Source organism: Symphalangus syndactylus, chromosome 15, assembly GCF_028878055.3.
Source record: "Symphalangus syndactylus isolate Jambi chromosome 15, NHGRI_mSymSyn1-v2.1_pri, whole genome shotgun sequence".
NCBI classification, from domain to species: Eukaryota; Metazoa; Chordata; class Mammalia; order Primates; family Hylobatidae; genus Symphalangus; species Symphalangus syndactylus.
In genome coordinates, this window is record NC_072437.2 from 83,107,339 (window position 1) to 83,127,894 (window position 20,556).

Sequence of the window (20,556 nt, forward strand, 5' to 3'; positions counted from 1 at the left end):
AAAAAGTATATCCAGGAGGTGCACATGGGGTCCCTGACAAATTATGAAAGTTAAGGCTTTGGCCTACTGGTCAGAGACAGGTGTGTTATATATAGTTATCTTTTGAACATAATTTCTCTCTCTCCAGTCCCCCATTTTTACCAAAGACAAATCATTGTAGGACCAATTTGTATATAAAATAAGTTATAGTCTTATTATACCTGGCCTGATTATTTGCATAAAGTACAGCAGGAATAATGATTCACCATATAGGCTTTTGTTTTTAAATAGGCTTTGCTGGACCTTTTAAAATAAGGAATCTCTGACTTTTAAAAGCCTTGAGATCAGTCAAGCCAAAGATTTGCCATCAGATTGTGCCTGTAATACCTGCATGAATGGATGTATTATTCCTCTCTTCTCAGGGTCCCAAAATAGGTTGCTGGACCTGTCAGAAAGTGACATTCTTTACTTACTGCAAGGACAGAAACTTTGTAAAGGAACCTTATAGACAAGCTACCAGGCCAGTCTTTTTAAGGGTCATTTTTTATTGGTGCTTTAAAGTTAACCTCCATTCCGTTCATACCTAAAAACATGTCATTCCAGTCAAAGCCTTAGCGAAATAACCAGTATCTCCAATTGTGTTCTATTACAAAAGAAAATAAATTTTTATTGAAAACTAATGCAAATAATATATTGCCACAAATTGAGAATACTCACAAACAGCTTCCAAGTTCTGGAGAAATCAGAGAGAAAGGTAAATGCCTCAAATTTTTGTTCACAAAAGTATATTTTATCTAATGTGTTGTAAGTTAAACATGGTTCAAAAGGAAAATGTTTTCTTGACTCAGGAAAACAAAACATAAAGAGATCATCAATGTTTCAAATAAAAAGGTCATAAATGATCTTTTTAGTCCTCTATCAGTTCAGTCCCATGTAACTAATTCTTGTTCAGCTTGATGTTGGGTTAGCAATTCTCATGCAACTTTTTAATCAGAGTCCTGGAAGACTTCCTAGTCTGATGGCATTATCTCCAAAGTTATCAGAAATCTGTATTTAAGAGTACTTGTCAGAGTCCTTTCCATGAAATGTAGTTTGGGTTTTGGCTGATTGGAAAGCTTTTTAGAGAAGAATTCAAAACAATAACTGTGGATTACAAAAACTTAGCCATGGTTAAAATCTGATAAAAGTTCTCGATTGTCAAGAAAATTTAGTTATTTCTATTATATGTAGCATTTTAAGATAACCAGAACCATGATTGACAGCATAACATCAGGACCATCTGATTTTTATAATAATGTAATCTTTTTTTTTTTTTTTTTTTTTTTTTTTTTGAGGCGGAGTCTCGCTCTGCCGCCCAGGCTGGAGTGCAGTGGCGCAATCTCGGCTCACTGCAAGCTCCGCCTCCCAGGTTCACGCCATTCTCCTGCCTCAGCCTCTCCGAGTAGCTGGGACTACAGGCGCCCGCCACCACGCCCGGCTGATTTTTTTATATTTTTAGTAGAGACAGGGTTTCACCGTGGTCTCGATCTCCTGACCTCGTGATCCGCCCGCCTCGGCCTCCCAAAGTGCTGGGATTACAAGCGTGAGCCACCGCGCCCGGCCGATTTTTATAATAATGTAATCTTAAGAATATTTATATTAATTATATATCTATACAAATATAACTTTAAAAAATATTTGACATATCAAAATTATGACTGATAGCATATGAGATTTTTATAAATTTATGTAATTCTTAGAACATTTATATCAATAGCATACCCATAAACATAACCAAAAGAAGATCTAGTATTATTTAGCATTTGATAGTGTCTCCCATACAGTTTTACAAAATAAATCCTACCAAAGATGTTAAATGGTTCAAAACATTTGATCAAAACAGAACTACAGGTCATTTAAAAATAACAGTTATTCATTTAACTAGCATGACAGTCAAAAGACCTCAAAAGTAATACAGAAAGTTACATGGGAGGTTTCCTGGTTATATGAAATAATTCAGACATATCATAAAGCCAAGAGTATAAAATTATATTACATTTGAGGAAAACACTGCTTTTCTAAACTTTTAAGATAAATATTTTAGCATTATGTCATAAGAACAGCATTAGGACTGGGGTAAAAAGTTGTAAGAGTTGATGAACAAGTTGAAGAGGAGTGTTATCATTCCAGCCAAGCAAAAAGATATATTTTTTTTCAAGGGGAAAAAAACAGAAGATAATGAATGTGATCTGCAACTTATATGTAACAAGGCACAGGAAAAGTTGAACTTCTGAGATATAAATCTGACATTTTAATTTTAGAATTTAAACTCAATATTTCTTGCAATATCATTGAGAGCAAATCAATACTTCAAAAACTTTTGTTGCTTTAACCAAAATTTTTAGTTTTGTATTAGCACATTTTTAATATTGCAGCTAATTTTAATAAGACCCTATAAACAAATCTATTCGTTCTCAATTCATTTTGACTGCAAGGTAAGATTTCTGTAAACCTTTTATAACCTCTTACAATTTGTTTTATTTTCATTCTTTCTCAACTTTTTATATTTATTTAGTTTTATCTATGCTTTTTTTATTCCTTCAATTTAAAACAATCCTTTAGAACCTCTAAACTAGGCAAAATTACTTGCCCTTAAATGAAAACCATATTCCTGTCTTCTTGTGTGTTTACCAAAAACACATCCTATTTTTCGTATACATTCTGCAAATAGAATTGTTTCTCTTGTATCTAGTAGTTTCAATTACATATATGTCACAATGTTAACTCTTAATAATCCTTATTTTAGGGATTTTAGGGAAGAACCTAGGAAGTAAGAAATCTTGAATTGTCTGCAATATATCAGTATTTGAAGATAAAATATTACAAGTATTTTATGTATTTTAAAACCATGTTTTAATCTTTAGAAACATTTCCTTATATATTTCTTAATTAGAAGTGACCCAGCTGTTCAGTAAGTAAAGTATGATAGTAAGTATCATAACTTTAAGATTTTGAAAAACACAAGAATTTCATTTACAGACATTTATCCCATTTACATTTATCTAATTTATTTGTTTTTAACAGTTTATCTAGATTAGTTATGAGAACAGAGTCATTAGACAAAGCTAGTCATCATTTTAAGTTACTTCCTTGTTAACCATTTTACAGCTTGTGAATATCAGGTGTTCACCTAAGCAAGAACTTTAAAGTGAAATATACAGATATTTTGCTGATAAATCAGAGGATTTCATTGTTTTCATTAAACCAACAATATTAAATTAGTCTTATTTATCAAAAGAATCACATAAACAAAGATTATTCTGTTTTGGCTGGGTTTGTAATTTCATAACTTTTTGCCAAACCTGGACATCTTAAAATAACTAGCAGATGCACATATCAGCTGACCAGTAAACGCAGGCAAAAATACATGCCGACAACTCTGAAGACGTATCTATTTTTATTTTATCAATAATTTTAATTTATTTTTATTTTCCAAAGATTATTAAAGTGAAATGAACTTGAAAAGCATTTGGGCTTATTTATTTATCAGTACTCTCTTATTTATAAGCTAATTTGGTACCCTATAGACACAACATATAACATAATGCATGTACATGTGTAAACAAGACAGTTGGATCTAACTTATTTTCCTGATAAAACTGGAATCTGTTCACATGGCTAAATTTTATTTGCCCTGATGAGCAAAGCAGTTTCCATGGCACTTTGATTTTAAAAGACCTTTCATTTTTTTTCTTCAGCCAGTAACCTGAAACTAGTAATACCATGAACAGTAAGTTTTATTTCAACACCAGCAGAAAAGTCAGCAGATTCAAAGTAGTCAGGAAGAAAAAATAAGCAAAAAACTTAGAAGACTACATGGTAACTCTTCAAGGACAGAAGAAGAAAGAGGGATTGACTGAAAATGTTTTACCTGTGCCATTTTTCTTCAGGTTTTCTAGTTTATGGAGTTGCTTTGTTCTAATTGAGTGTGCAGGAGTCTGGAGATCTCATAAGGCTTCTGCTGTAGCCATCACAGTCTTCAACCTCTGTTAAGCCAAATATTGCTACACAGACCAAAAATACATACAGACCAACAAAAATCAGAACCAGACTAGATGATCTCAGTGGCTGTAGCTTTTTAGTATTGCCTTAATTCTTTGGGACTTGAACATACACCAGATTTGGGACTCTAAACTGACCAGAATCCCCCTTGGGTAGGACTCAAATCCACAATCCTAGACAAGGGTGGGACTCTCATCCATAATCCTAAACCACAGGGTGGGACTTGAACCCACAGTCGTTATGATGAGTTCAAAGACAATTAAAAGTACAGGTGGATATTAACAAGGTACTCACCAGAAAGATGTCTAATCCAGAAGCAATTTCTTTTCCCAAAAGAAAAGTGCCAAGGGAGCCTGAAGTGCCATGGTGGAGAAGCAGGAACCCTATAGTCGAGCCTCTGGACACACTGGTCTAGGTGGCCACTCAGGATCAGTGAAGGGGGCCTGCACATCACTAGGGGCAACAGTACCTTGGACAGGCTGTTCGTCTCACCTGGGGTTCTAGTTTGTTATCAAGCAAAAGGGGCTCACTGCCCAATGCGCTAGAAGCCAATACTGACACCAAGTTTTTGAAAAAAAGAAAAGCTTTATATTAAAAGTCACCTCTGAAGGAGACAGGAGTCAAGCTCAAGTTTGTCTCTCTGTGCTGGCATTAAGGCAGTATTTTTATTAGAAAAGGTTCAGGGGGTGGATTCTGAGATTAGTAGGTGATTGGTGTAAGGAAAAGGGAGGTCTGGAAAGTCCTTGGGCATGCACAGTTATTTCTTATGTTAACTCCTGAGTTGCATGTGCAAATTCAGGGGGAGTTAGTATGAAACATGTGGTGGAAATTCAGGCTACGACATCATCAAGCTTATTCTGTGCAAGATCCAGTTAGCCATCTTGGTTCCAACCAGTTTCAGCCAGGTTTCTCTTGATCTCACAAGTGGAGGGAGTTTCAGTAGCTTTTCTTTTCTTATCTGCTATCCTGAACTCAAAAATTTCTGTTAGTTACTGGTTTCTTACTCTTTGGGACTTTCCAGACCTCCCGTTTCCATCCACCAATCACTTACTAATCTCAGAATCCACCCCCTGAAACTTTTCTAATAAAAATACTACCTTAATATCGGCACAGAGAGACAGATTTGAGCTTGACTCTTGTCTCCTTGGGAGTTGACTTTCAATATATGTTTTTCTTTTTTAAAGAACTTAGTGTTTTAGTATTGGCTTCTATTGCATTGGGCAATGAGCCCCTTCAGCTCTGTAACACTAACTCCAGGTAGATAGCATCAGGATGACATTGAATTGTAGGGCACACAGTTGGTGTCAGAGAATTAAGGAATTGAGTAGTGTCAGAAAACACCTCAGACTACATTTTCTCCCTTGGTGTGGGAAGAGTTCAGTTTGTGTTTCTTTCTTCTTGAGTGACCCAACTCCAAGAAGATGCCACTTCTGGAGAGAGAATAGGGATCTCAACTTAGCCTGGCAGTGAGAATACGAATGGCAGCTGGAATGACCCAACAGGGGGCTAATGTTTGGGCTATTGTGTGTGTCACACTGACCCTGACCAGCCAAGTAGTCACAGCCCCCAGAAGCTCTTCTTGCCTGTCAGATGCCTCATTCCCACCTGTGATGCTCAGAGAGAAACCATGAGCCCTGAAAGACACCACATTGTTTTGTGATGTCACCTCTGGAATGTTCTGAGTGTTTTGGTGACCAACTTCTGCATCGGACCTATACCTGGCAACTCACATTGGTATGGCTTTTTACTTGAGATAGAAATAATCATCTTAGACAGGGAAGCAGGTACAGCTATCTCCACTTCAAAGATTTTCAAAAGCCTTTTACATCAACTATAATATCTAGCTTAATATCTGTTCAGAGATTGATAAACCATCATGCCAGATATCATCTACACATTCTTTCAGACTCAGACTTTCATAATTGTACATAATTGACAAGAGGGAAATAAATGAGTAGAAAGTTCTGTGTGTTTTAGGCGAGCAGTTGAGGCCCAGAGGTTGAGCTGGGAAGCAGTAATCTTCTTTTCTCTTTTCCACAGCACTCAAGGCCAAATTATACAAGAAAAAGAGATACCAGATCTGAAAGCCTAGAAATTCCAATCAATGTGGTTCTACCTCAGGTAGGGATAATCACAGAAGGATGTAACCTATCAGTGTTAGCCAGAATAACCCCCCACCTCCTCCTTCAAAACTCTAGCAAGAGATTGTAGAATAAGCAGAGATAGTCGGGGCTTCCGATTCTAGTTTGTGTTGGGTGCCAGCAGGCGGTGTGCTGGGGAAGGCCACATAGCCCCTCTAGTCCTTGGGTTCTTTTTCCCACGAATGAGGTGGCTGGGTCAGATGATCTGGTAAGAACTTCCAGTCCTATCATTCCAAGTTTCTATGATACTCTGAAGTAACCCAGCCTTCTCAAAACGAGATCTTTTGGTGCTTAGTGTTGTGCAATCACTCTGGATTTCTGGGGGAGAATTAGAACTGGGACTTGGAATCAAATGCATGAGAATGAATCCATGAGAAGAAAACCTCATCCGTGGACAAAGGGGTACAGAGTTATCTGGAGCTGTCAAGAGAATTAAGTCCTGCTATGCACCAAAGACAGATGTAGGGGCCATGGCCATAGATGCTTTTGCGGTCAATGAATTGGTGAAGTCCTCACAGGCTAGAGAGTCTCAGGTCTCCTCCTGCCTACAATCAGCTGTTTCCTTAGTGGAGTCCTCTTGATTGAATTGTTTCTACTGCTGCTATGTCACAAAGGGGTGCCTTTGCTTTCTCCAGAGTCACCTAAGGCCTCCTTGGAAGACCAGGGCCATGCAACCAGAGGGGTTGAAATGTAGGATGGAGGAGTCCAATGCAGAGGTAACTATCTGAGAGCTCTGTCCAGGGATGTGTAGGAGGAGGAGGATTGACCACTGGTGGGCCTTCCACATATATAATTATAACAATCTAGGCAAGTATGTTCGGCGGGAGGCAAAAATATGGAAGAAGAAAACATCCTGGATGTTTATTTTCACATTATCTTTATAACTTTGTAATGAACAGTCACTTTTCTATTACTTTTAGCTCATGAATCTTAGCCAGAATATATGATAACTTCCCCCTGATCATTCAACAGGATAACAAGCTGTAGGAATCTTTTTGGGCCTGATTCTTTCCACCTGAAATACGCAGGGAGTTGTATTGGCCACTACTCCCCCGAGAGTGTGTGTTACTGCTGTGATTCCTCAGAGCCCATATAAACCAATATTTTCTTCCAGAATCCTGGGGCCCCTCAACTTTACATGCTTTGAAAGTACCTCAGATGGCTGAATGTTCTCTGATAGTAACCCTCAGTAATGTTGGCAAAGTTGGTGTTTAAGAAACTTGGTCAGGCAGAGGATGCCAACCTAGGGGTGGGTGTGAAGGAGGGGATAGGATTTGAAAGAGTAGCGATCATGTGATAGAGAAATTGGAATGATGTTTCCATCAACACCCACCGCAACTTTCCCTCCCCAACTCCCAGAAACAGCCCAGCAATCAAGGAGAAGAGAAGGTGGTTTAAGACAGCTCAAGCTTGTCTTGGGGCTGCCTGCTTCCTGTGCTGGAGGACCTGGTGCTGCTGCTGGGGTCTTGTGGGGCAGAGTGGGTAAAGAATGAGAGGATATCTCCTGTCTGGGCACGTGTACCTCACATGGGCAGATGCAGCTTCGTGCGTACACCTGCCAAGAGGGCACAAGCCATGCACCAGGTTTTGGACACCTGTCAGGATGCTCAAGACTGGCACTCTGGGGGACGGGTGTGGGTGTCTACAACTGGATGATCTGAACCAAAATACCACCAGGCCTGCGAGAGGGACCAGTGTGCTCACTCTGCCTTCCTAAATGAGATGGCGCATGGCTTAGGGGACAGGGTTGATCTGGGAAGCAAGGAGAGGAAGAAATATTGACTGAATGTTGGTGCGATCGTGTGTCGGGCACGGGGCCAAGCAAGTGTGAGGTAGAGATTTTACAGGTACAGGAACTGGCAACCCCAGGAACCCCACTAGTAATGGCAGAGCTGGAGGAAGGGGCTTGAACTCAAATCAGTGCCCATGTTCTCTGCTATACTAGGGCACATGCTACTAAGCTGGGCCACGCTGCATCTTAGCTCTGTGGTTCTTCTCTTGCTTTTTGGAGATGGAGTCTTCTCCCCGCATCTTAACCACTCATCTCTGGGCTTCTTATTTTGTATTTGCCAAAAGCTGCTCTATTCTGGGACGGAGTCCACTTTCCATTTGTTTCAGAAAGGACTTGTGGCAGCAGCTCTGTCTCCAGAAACTGCCTCTGGCTCCCAGCTCCCAGCCTTGCTGTGCGTTTGAGCTTCTCAATTACATTGCAAATGCCTGTGATCACTACTTGTTATCACCCTTAGGTCTTTTCAGGACTCATTGATTTCCCGTTTTTCTTCCTCACGTTAAATATTTGTGTTTTCTGATCTCTTCCCCTCCAGCACATTAACTTGCAAGCCATCAATGTCATTTCCAGCCCAAGCTAGCTGATCTCCTGGTTCCTTTTGTATGTAATGATTCAGTTCTCACAGACTTTCGTGTTTCCCCAATGAATGTGCTCTGTGAATTTCATTAAGGCATTGTTTACTCCTAGATCATTAATGAAAGAGCTACACCAGGTCAGACTGAGGCTCCAATAGCACCCTCCGGTGCCTCCTTCATCCTTCCCAGTTGCCTTTTCTCCTTCCCCTTTGTTTGGGCTTGTTCCTCAGAAGCAGTGAATTCCTGCTGACGGCACCCGCCAATTTGAATTCCCAGGAAGATTTCAGGAGAGTCTGTTAAACAGTATGCAAACATATTACATATGATATCATCTTTATCCTCTTTGCTGTTAACGTTGTGATTCTATCAACATCAGTCACATTTACCTTGTGAATTATCCTTTTACCTGTTAGTATTTATTAAAACCACCATTGACTTTGCCGTGGTACCAGGGAGCTGAATTAATTTAAAATAATGAGACATAGCCTTGTCATCTCATATGAAAATCAGTAGCATGTTTGGCTTTTCCTTCCAGAATCCTGGGGCCTCTCAACTTTACATGCTTTAAAAGTGCCTCAGATGGCTGAATGCTCTCTGATAGTAACCCTCAGTAATGTTGGCAAAGTTGGTGTTTAAGCAGGCTTGGACTCTATCAGCAGTGTTTGGACATCTCTTCTGGGCTGTGGTAGTCAACATTTTTCCAGGGGTGGAGAGACATCAGTGTGTGTCAGCTAAGCCTGGCTAGTTGCTGTTCAACCCCATCCCCAAACTCTTTGGATGGGAAACCACAACCCCAGTAATTCTACCCCAGAAGGTCCCACCCAGAGAGACCTGTTGCTACAAGTCCTGTAGCACCAGTAAGAGATTTTGATGCTTTCACTTCCCCTTTTCCCTTTTCCCTTTGGCCTTTGGCCTTTGCTTTTTGCCTCCCTTCTTTCAATTGTCCCCTTCCCCCATGTTCTTCACTTGCCACCAGGTTGGTGATCTGACAAAGACACAGTTGCTGGCGGATTTCAGGCATTTTCCTTCCAGGACCAAGGAGGGCGCCAGACCTAATGCTAAGGAAGAATTCCAATCCACAGGTGGGACATCAGGCTTCTGTGAGGGCGATGTTCATGTCCACGGCTCTTCCTGGATCCCTGGCACTAATGCATCATTGGGTTACCGCTATGAGCACATTTCCCCTGAGGACAGAGTCTCTTGGTACCTTTCTAGCACCCGACGGGAAGGCATGATGAGCCCATAACCAACTTATTCCCCTTCTGCATCAGCTACATATCCCATTCCTCCATGAAGAAGCCAACCTTTTTCTTTCCTACCTACTGGATCTCTATGTGAGGGCATTTCCTAGAGACTAGGAAAGAGACAATCTTTTTTTTTTCATGATCAGTTGCACCATGCTACACAGGCTGTACCTCCCAGGCTTAGGAGAACATTACTGGGGTATTCCTGGGGCTTTGTATTGGCATAGACCTCTTGTCAAGGGCTAAAGCATATCAGGGCAGGTTAGCTTGGCCCATGAAACCAATCCAGCGATACCACTGGTTGAGAAGTCCTACTGATAAGGAACTGGCTTCTAACATAGGCCAAGGAGGTCTGGAATCCTGGAACTGCATATGTTTGCTGAGCTCAGATGCTTAGTTTTTGGGTAGCCCTTTCGTGAAGAAATATCCTCCACGTTGCATAGCGCTTTAGGCCGGGTGTGTTTAAACCTTACCAGTAGAACTGACCATCTGTTTAGTCTTTATGGCAGCTTGCCTACCACTTTCTTGTCCTCTTGGAACCCCAGGAAGTAGGCAGAGCAGCCATGTTTAGGCTTATTTTAGAGGTGGCATTCAGAGAGGCAAAGTGACTTTCTCAAGAGCAGTCAAAGGAAGGACTTTTGAGCCCAAAGTTACTGGAAATTTAGGGCCTTTACCCTCGTTGGATTATATATTCAAGATGATGAAATGGATCACTAGCATGCTTGTGTGCAGGGGGTGGTGGGAGCTTCCTCTAAGGGAGTACATGGATGAACCTAGGGGTTTGTGGAATTCACGTGAGGAAAACTCCATGCTTATAGATTTTACATCATACCATAACAGCTTTGTCCTGGGACTATTTTAAAGTCTTAAAATATGAATGGAAATGAGGATATAGCTTTATCAAATACACTAAATATATTAAGGCAAAAGAAATGGCCATTTTTGTAGGCCAAAAATGGTAAAATGTTAACAGTTTCTATGGTTCAACCTAGTATTTCCCCCCAATCTTTCAGTGTATTTTGGTTGATTCAGTTATTGCCAAGGACTCATTAAGCCTCCACTGCATGTGAAATTTGCTTTCTAATTCCCAAGACTTGGGATGTCACAAAAACAAAGGATATGTCACTGTGCTTAGATAATTGCAACTTACTCATATGGGGAGAGGAGAGGCCTGGTTGTAAGAGAACCATTGCAAAGTAATGATATTAGCACATGCAAAATAAAATGTCTGAGCATTGTGAAGTGCTAGAATAAACATGGAGTTTGGACTCAAATATCCTCATTTTAAACCCTGGTTCCACTCCTTTACTAGCTATGTAATCTTATGCAGAATCATGCCAGTTCTTTTGGGTAAGATATTACATATGAATACAGAAATCAATTAGCATATAACCTGACACATTATAGTCACTCAGTGTTACTTTTTTTCGTGTTCTATATAATCTTTCTCTAAAGAAATGCTAAGCAATGTCTCTTCTAAAAGCCCTTGCATGTCTGCAGCTCTTTATAAACAAAGAAAATGTTCCAAGTCTCCTTTTATTTCTGAACAATGAATCCTCTGAGAGAAGTAGGGCAGATGTTGGTGAGGTTGTTATACAGGTTGTGCACTGCAGTAACAGTGAATAGCACCTTTTAGAGTTGGGCATTTCAAAAATATATGGGTTGGCCCTGATTCATTCATGTCAACACCCACATTTTCTAGGAACTAAGGCACAGAAATGAAGTGACTTTGTAAAGGTCATGCACTCATATAGTGCAGAGCCAGAACTCTCTGGAGATGTTATCATTTCTAGTCCTCTATTCCCCACACCTTGCTGCCTGCGTTAATGCTTCCTGCATTTTGACTTCTCTCATTTGCACCAAAAGTAATTGGTGCTATTCACTGATTCTTCAAATCAACTGGAAATTCCCTGAGGGCAGGGTCTGTGAGCTTGGAACACAGTAGATGTCAAATTAATGTTAGTTGATTCACTGACACTAATGTAGGGGAAAAATTGGTGCAATAACATCCTGAGTGGGTACATGACTAGGGTGAAGAATTTTCACAAGGCCAAGAGCTTTCCTTTAAGGATTAAATCCAGCTAGCTCTGATCAGAATCAGAGAAATGTCACAGGAAAAAAACAAGTTTGTTCTGGATCCATGTTCTCCTGAAGTTCAATCATGATCCTTGTCATGTCTAAAAATGCCTGTATATTTAATATAGGTATGTTTTCCCATTACTCATTAAAATAAATATATGACTACTGAAAAATTTTTAAATGTTCTAAGAAACTAAGCCATGAGCAAACACTGGACTTGACCACTTTCTTGGTCCTGTCTGAGAATAGGAGGAAAGATAATAGGACTCAGTCGTTGGAGAAGAATTTGGTTTCCTGTTGAGAAAGTAAAGGGGACTTATTAGTCCATCAGCATTTCCTGGATTAGGTGCTGTGGGCATGGAACAAGAGAGGGCACAAAGCCTGCTTGGGAAGAGTTGGCCATTTAGGGGAGAGGACGAGATGCCAACTAGGTTGGTAAAAGAGGGCTGCTGGGGCCATAGTAGTGCCAATTTACAAATGCGAATCCACTGGACCAGAGACAGGCCAAGAGAGCACTTAGAGATAATGACTCTTACCCTTCATTTTACAGATGTGGAAACTAAGGTCAGAAAGTGAGTGGATATGAGCAAGGTCACCTGAATGTGTGAATAAGGACCAGGGCGCAAACACCCAGATTGTCCATGGCTAGGTATCCACCACATGTTAAGGTTTTGTTTAGTGTATTTCTGTTGAGGGGATGACAGAATGTTCCTTGGGTACCCAGTGTGGAAGGTGGATGTAGAACACAGGCAGCTGAATGCCATGGGTTAAAAGCCATCATGGCCAAAGATGGACAGGTAGAAAGCATCCATGATTCCTCTTTGGACCCTTAGTTGGATCAAGAAGATTGCCTCTCAGGCTGAAATAAAACGATCGTAAAAATGAAATGAGAATTGGGGAAATTTGAACATGGGCTCAGTATTCGCAGATATTGTTTTGTTTTTTTTTGTTTGTTTGTTTGTTTGTTTGTTTTTTTTTGAGACGGAGTCTCGCTCTTTCACCCAGGCTGGAGTGCAGTGGCGCGATCTCGGCTCACTGCAAGCTCCCTGCCTCCCGGGTTCACGCCATTCTCCTGCCTCAGCCTCTCCGAGTAGCTGGGACTACAGGCGCCCGCCACCACGCCCGGCTAATTTTTTGTATTTTTAGTAGAGACGGGGTTTCACCGTGGTCTCGATCTCCTGACCTCGTGATCCACCCGCCTCGGCCTCCCAAAGTGCTGGGATTACAAGCGTGAGCCACCGCGCCTGGCCAGTATTCGCAGATATTGAGGGATAATTGTTAAATGTTAAAGGGGTGATAATGGTATTGTGATTCTGTTAAAGAGACACATATTTATATATTTGTGGATAAAATGACACAATGTCACTTTGCTTTAAGATAACCTAGTGGTAGGGGAGTGGTTGTGGAATCAGGTTGAGGCCTGGTGAAACAAGTGTGGCCTTGATTTGATACTTGGTGAAGCTGAGTGATGGGTACATGGACATTTATTAGACTATTCTCTCTCTTTTTGCGTATGTTTGAAATTTTCCATCATATAAATTGAAGGAAAAGATATCATGTTCCCCAAAGTACTGCAAGACTTTTGATAAATCCATGGTGGTTTCCCATGTGTGTACTTCACACATAGAAGGTCAGGGAGCCAGAAGTGGGTTTGTGTCTTAGCGAAGGAGCTAGTTCTGGTTATTTAACTTCTCTGAGTTTCAGTTTCTCCATCTGTAAAATAAGAATAGTAATGACATCTTATATGTCAGTGTGGTGAGGATAAAATGAATTTAGTAGGTAGAATGCTCAGCTCAGGGCCTAGCATGAAATTGAGGCTCAATATTTGTTTCCTTCTTCCATATTCTTCTCAGGACTGGGATGCACATGTTGACTAAAACCACATTTTTCCATGTTGATAGCTTCTGGAGTCAAATCCTGCTGAGATAAAGTATTAGATCTAGTGCAAGGATGGAGAGGACCTCTTAAGATTCAGTCCTGCTGGGCACGGTGGCTCATGCCTGTAATCCCAGCACTTTGGGAGGCAGAGGCAGGCGGATCACAAGGTCAAGGGATCGAGACCATCCTGGCCAACATGATGAAACCCCATCTCTACTAAAATACAAAAAATTAGCCAGGCTTGGTGGCGCGTGCCTGTAATCCCAGCTACTCTGGAGGCTGAGGCAGGAGAATTGCTTGAACCTGGGAGGTGGAGGTTGCAGTGAGCCGAGATCGTACCACTGCACTCCAGCCTGGTGACAGAGTGAGCCTTCATCTCAAAACAACAACAACAAAACCACCACCACAACAAAACATTCACGCCTTATTGACTTTGACTAATCTTCTCAGAAATCGTGGATCTCAGGACCTTAAACCTATCAGAAAATGGTCCAGGTTATCCACAGTGAGGTTCATTCTGATCACAGGCAGCTACAGGAGCCAATCTGCTTTCCCAGTTGAGAAATGTCAAAACCAGGGAGGCTGAACTTTTTTAAACTAAATAAAATTCTGCTTGCAGAATGCCCTCAAACCCTTGCTATCTGGAAGATTGAGCATATCCTTACAAAGTTAATGACGTGCTTATTGCAAAGTTAATGGCATAGAACTGCATCTTCTATTTATCTAGCTCTTTAAGTTTTAAAGAATTCTAACCAACTTTATATACCATCAAATTGTATTTCTCTTTCTGCATACACACACACATATATATATAATGTAGCTAGCCTGACTTGTTTTTTATTTTCTCTATCTGTACAGTTGTGGAAGTAACCTAAGACATAAGGAATTGATATCTGGAGAGCATTTTGATATACTCAGATGAAGTACTTTTGGTGTATTTGGAAGTAGCTATCATGATCTGTTTACTTAAATTCATTGCTGCAATCATCACCTCTTCTCCAGTGTGCATTCCACCTGCTCACTTCTTTTTGAATACATCTTATAATTCTTGCATTAGTGAAATCTACTTTTCTTGATAACAATACCTTACGGTTCTTTGGCACTGTTGGTTTTAAAAATAGTTTTGCATTCATTATCTCATTTAATCCTCACAACAGTGTTGTGAACTAAGCAGGGCACATATTATTTCCATTTTACAGGTATATTTCATTGACTTTTCAATGTTGGAAGGTGCCTTTAAGATCGTGGAGCCCGACTCCCTCTTTTTCACTTGTGAAAAGTCTGGGTTCCCAAAGAGGACAAGAGAGCTCTCTAGTTTCAAAGTGCCCATCAGTGACAAAATCAGGATGAGAATTCTTGTGACCTTTCAGTCTTTAATGCTGGTGCAACCCTCACCTAAGCAAATTGCCTATTCTACTTGACTTAGGTCTGTCCTAACCACCTGCAGCCAGGATCACCTGGGGGAGCCGGTTAGAAATGCAGATTCCTGGGCCACACCCCCATCTGAGTAAATCAGACTCACAATGGGAGGCTCAGAAATCTGCATTTAAAACTCACTGGAGTTATTTTTCTATACTGGAACGTGTGAAAGCTACCAGCTCATTGGAGTTAAGCTCTGTGGATCTGAGCCCCATTTTATGCTGTGGTCTTGAGGTCCATGGCCACCATCATGAATTCCTCAGGGTCCTTGACTGGCTTTATCACCACATGTTGAACGCTCATTGCTCAGTGATATGTCTGGGATGGTTTTTCTTTCTTTCCAAAATTATTAGTTAGATTCTGCTTTGAGTCTAGCATTGCATTGGAAGCTGGGGTGAATGTTTAAGGGGCTGCTAGCAGAAAAGACTCAAGGGTGGCTAAGAGTGAAGGATATGCCCAGATGGGCAAGAGAGAAGGCTGGGCTGACCAATGGCACCGCCATTTTGGACACAGCAATTTGGGTGGCTGTTTGGATGATTCATTCTGCTTCTCTGCTCATGCTAAGTGTGAGTACACACCTGTGGGTGGTGGCCCTTGAGAACAGTGTTTGTTCCTCCTTTAGGGTGACAGAATGTGCCAGAGCCCATGCCTAGTGCTTTTGTACATTACCTTTTTTAATCCTAAAAATGTCTCTAATAGGCAATGAGTACATGCAATTATCCCAGTTTGAAATTGTGGAAATTAAAGCTCAAATAACTTGCTCAAATTCTTGTTAACGTAAGTAGTGAGGCAAAGACTCAAAACATTTGGTTGACTCTAAAATCAATGCCTTTGATTGCCATAATATATAACTATTTCTCATTATTCATGGATTCCATATTTGTGAATTTGCCTACTTGCTAAAATGTGTATCCACCAAATCAATACTTGTAGCACTTTTATGGTAATTCTCAGACATGCACAGAGAGGTGAAAATTTGAGTTGTGTGATGTTGAGTCCCAGCCAAGGAGCCTTCTTGTTTCACCTCTCAGGCTAGAAAATAGTGTCTATTGCACAGTCTATCTAGCGCCACTTTTTTTTGTTTTGCCTTCTTGTGCATTTTGTTGGTGATTTTGCTGTTAAAAATGGCTTCCACACCATTCCAAGTCAAGTGCTGTCTAGTATTCCCAATCACAAGAAGGCTATGCTGTGCCACATGGAGAAAACACATGTGTTAGAGAAGTTTTGTTTGGGCATGCGTGACAGTGCTGCTGACGTGAGTTCGATGTTAATGAATCAACAATACGCACTAAATGAGGTTATGTATTTCTTGGTTGACAAAACTGTGACCACAAGCTCACAGGAACATAGCCCTCTATTTCCTGTAGGAGCAATGGTTCTATATTTGGTAATTCAGTATTGGAAATGACTTCATAGAACAGAATTCACTGGAATGACAAGGATCGGCCACATTTCCTTGTGACGACCCCAAGAAGCAACAGTGCCCTCTGTGGCCAGGCCAGACAATCAGACGGGGCTTATCTGGGGATGTCCTGGCCCCTTACTTTGTCAGCCAGCCCCGAGTGTGTCAGTCCCATCGTTAACGCTAGGCTTTCCCATTCTCTCCCGCAGAGGGGCACAGCCGAACCCATCCCGAGGCTCTACAACTTGTATAGCATCCCTCGCTGCGCGCAGCAGGCCGCCCTGCCCCGGCTGAGCCGCAGGATGGCGAGCCAGCACTCCTACCCGCTGAACCGCTTCTCCTCCGTGCCTTTAGACCCCATGGAGCGCCCCATGTCCCAGGCCGACCTGGAGCTGGACTACAACCCGCCGCGGGTGCAGCTCAGCGACGAGATGTTCGTGTTCCAGGACGGGCGCTGGGTGAATGAGAACTGCCGTCTGCAGTCTCCCTACTTCTCCCCATCTGCCTCCTTCCACCACAAGCTGCACCACAAGAGGATGGCCAAGGAGTGCATGCTGCAGGAGGAGAACAAGTCTCTGCGGGAGGAGAACAAGTCTCTGCGGGAGGAGAACAAGGCCCTGCGCGAGGAGAACAGGATGCTTCGCAATGAGAACAAGATCCTGCAGGTCTTCTGGGAGGAGCACAAGGCCTCGCTGGGCCGGGAGGAGAGCCGGGCCCCCTCGCCACTGCTGCACAAGGACAGCACGTCCCTGGAGGTGGTGAAGAAGGACCACGTCGCCCTGCAGGTGCCCTGCGGCAAGGAGGACAGCACCCTGCAGCTCCTCCGGGAGGAGAACCGCGCGCTGCAGCAGCTGCTGGAGAAGAAACAGGCCTACTGGGCCCAGGCAGAGGACATGGCCGCCCCTGCCGAGGAAAGCAAGCCCGCCCTCTCGCCCCACGAGGAGCCCTGCAGCCCCGGGCTGCTGCAGGACCAGGGCTCCGGCCTCTCCTCCCCCTTCGAGGAGCCCAAAGGGCCCCCTGCCCGGCAGGAGGACTCCAAGGAGCTGGGTGCCCTGCGGGAGATGGTCAGCAACATGTCCGGGCTCTCCGGGGAGGAGGAGGCCAAGGCGGGCCGGGGCCTGCCCGACGGCTGCCAGCCCCTGCAGCTGCTGAGGGAGATGAGGCAGGCGCTGCAGGCCCTGCTCAATGAGAACTGGCTCCTGCAGGAGGAGAACAGGACCCTGCAGGTGCTACGGGCGGAGCACAGGGGCTTCCAGGAGAACAAGGCTCTGTGGGAGAACAACAAACTGAAGCTGCAGCAGAAGCTGGTCATTGACACCGTGACCGAGGTCACTGCGCGCATGGAGATGCTCATCGAGGAGCTCTACGCCTTCATGCCAGCCAGGAGCCAGGACCCCAAGAAGCCTAGCAGGGTCTGAGGCCTCCGCTGTGCACCGGAACGCCGAGTTTGGGACACCGAACACTGGGCAAAAGAGAATCCCCTGCCTTCCTTTGTCGTCCTTGCCTTCCCCAACCAGTTCGTACCTATTGAAAAGCAGCGTTAGCAGCCTTCCTAAACTCAGAGTATTAATAAAGGTGTGAGGAGGGTGGGGCCAGTTGACACCGGCATGCTGCCTTTTTCTTTCTTCTTCTTTTTTTTAAATAAAAGATAGACAATATTTTAGAGCAGTTTTGGGTTCACAGCTAAACTGAGCAGAAAGTACAGGAAGTTCCCATAGACTCCCGTCTCACAAATGCATAATCTCCTGCATTGTCACCATCCCTCCAGAGTGGTACACTAGTGACAGTCTTTGAACCTACGTTGACACATAATTATTCCAAAGTCCGTAAGTTTGTATTAGGCTTTGCTGCTGGTGTTGTACATTCTGTGGGTTTGATCAAATGTATAGTGACATGTAGCCACCATTGTAGTACCATATAGAGTATTATAGAGTATATGTAGTACCATATAGAGTATTATAGAGTATATGTAGTACCATATAGAGTATTTTCATTGTGCTAAAAATCCTCTGTGTTCTGCCTATTCCTCCCTCCCTCCCCCTCCAGCCTCTGGCCACCACTGATCTTTTTCACAGTCTTCATAGTTTTGATTTTCCGGAATGTCATATAGTTGGAATCGCCAAGTGTGGTGTCTTTTCAGGTTGGCTTCTTTCACTTGGATATGCATTTAAGTTTCCTCCATGTCTTTTCATAGATTCAGAGACAGCTCATTTCTTTTTAGCACTGAATAAAATTCCATTGTCTGGATAGATCACAGTTTATCCTTTCATCTACTAAAGAACATCTTGCTTGCTCTTAAGACAATTATGAATCTGGCTGCTTCTCTCCTTTTTTCCCCTGGTCTCTTCTTTACCTCTGCCTTCATTATTGTCTCTGTTTTTCTCCTTCAGTTCTTCCTTTTTTTCCTTAGTTTTTTCTTCTTCCTCTTCTCTTTCTCCTATCCTTCTTGCTCCCTCATCATCTTCAATTTCTGGGGCTATGGGGGTGGGGGTAGGTCTATGGGGGAAGAGATCACCCTAAGCCAGGGCTTTTCCATTGTGCCATTATTATCCCGGGCTGGATAAGTCTGTCCTGGGGGCTGTCCTGTGCATTGCACAATGTTTACCAGCATCCCTAGCCTCTACCCACTGGATGCCAGTAACAGCCACCTGGCTCCCAACTGTGACAACCAAGTATGTCTCCAGACATTGCTGAATGTCCCCTGGGGGACAAATTTCAACACTACTGTAGGTTTCTCCAAGTACCATTGATTGAAACACAAGTCCTAGAAATACACTGAGAAAATAAAGGTTTGCACGAGGAAATGCTGCTAGAATCCCCTTGGGCAGATTCATAATCATACTCTGACTTGTCCTAACAAGTCCCACAGTGAAGTAATCTGCTTATCCTGGGTGAACCCCTAATTACCCAATTTTATGTGATCTTGAAATCTTTTTCTGTGTTTTCTCTGTTATTCACCCAGTTTGGGAAGGAGTGCCCTGTGCTCTCCCCAACCCCAGGCTCACTTCCCTACCCCTGGATTCCCTCTACTTACTCATAGTTCACACTTACCAGTTGGCTGCAAGAGATGAGGGTGGTTGGCTGTCAGGCTTACCGGGGGCAGGTGCAGAGGCTCAAGATTTGTTGTCCTGGGCTTCAATGCCCATTTCAAAGTTGGACGTACTTTAGAGCCAAGAAATTGAAAAGTACCCTTAGGTGACTATAAAAGGGAGTTGGGCAGTGGTTCCCAAACTTTGCTGTATAGTGGAATCACCTGAGGGTCTTTGACCAATATTGACACCTGGACCCCACTTAGACATTATGATTTAATTGATATTGGCTGTGACTGGGCAGTGGTGCATGTAAAAGCTCCCAGGTGATTCTAATATGTAGCAAAGTTCAGGAATCACTGTAGAGGATAGTTAAGCCTTCTGATTCTCAATGTAATGCTCCATTCACTAGTAATGAAAATAAATGAATAGGCACATGTTAAGGAAAGAAGTTTACCCATTTTGCTGATGGAAAACTGATCTTTGTATTAAGACAGACAAGAGTTTGAGACTGGAATATCCTCACTCCTCATCCATTTTTCATGCTGGCTAAATTTCTGAGACTTGAACAAGCCAAAGGCAGTCACCCACACCCACAGAACTCTTTGCACCCCACTTTTCACTTGATATGGCCTCCAGTAATCCTCAGAGCCCTGTAAGGAAGGCAGTATCATTTCTTCCACAGATATGGAAATGGGAACTCCAAGGGATTTGCAGAGGTTAGCCAGCTAATAAGAGCCAAAAAGGGACTTCAATGTAGACCAAATGACTGCAGATCTCAAATTCCTTCTATGAGATCAGATTGCCAAGTAACCCTGGTCTCTGAAAATTAAGTTTAAAAGTGGCTTTGGGGCCAGGAGTGGTGGTTCACACCTGTAATTCTAGCCCTTTGGGAGGCTGAGGTGGGCGGATTACTTGATCCCAGGAATTTGAGACCAGCCTGGGCAACATGGCAAAACCCCGTCTCTACAAAAAAAATA

General features: G+C 42.7%; 1 protein-coding gene and 1 long non-coding RNA gene across 9 annotated transcripts in view; one reads left to right on the forward strand and one right to left on the reverse strand.

The window, feature by feature from the left end:
• Positions 1-18,147, forward strand: part of CBY2 (chibby family member 2) — an 86,920-nt gene extending 68,773 nt beyond the window's left edge. The window contains exons 1-4 of one of the 8 annotated variants that reach the window (XM_055244531.2): positions 5,553-5,754; positions 6,061-6,141; positions 6,797-6,877; positions 16,757-18,147. In XM_055244531.2, the coding sequence (XP_055100506.1) occupies positions 5,680-5,754; positions 6,061-6,141; positions 6,797-6,877; positions 16,757-17,965 (1,446 nt within the window). In that variant the 5' untranslated portion in view covers positions 5,553-5,679 and the 3' untranslated portion in view covers positions 17,966-18,147. The other 7 variants (XM_063618853.1, XM_063618851.1, XM_063618850.1 and 4 more) reach the window with 7 other exon arrangements.
• LOC129463840 (uncharacterized) lies at positions 1,690-5,048 on the reverse strand. The gene is made up of 2 exons (XR_010115950.1): positions 4,315-5,048; positions 1,690-4,022 (listed from the first exon to the last, which is right to left on the reverse strand). It is a non-coding gene; the product is annotated as an uncharacterized lncRNA (long non-coding RNA).
• Positions 18,148-20,556: the final 2,409 nt, after the last annotated feature.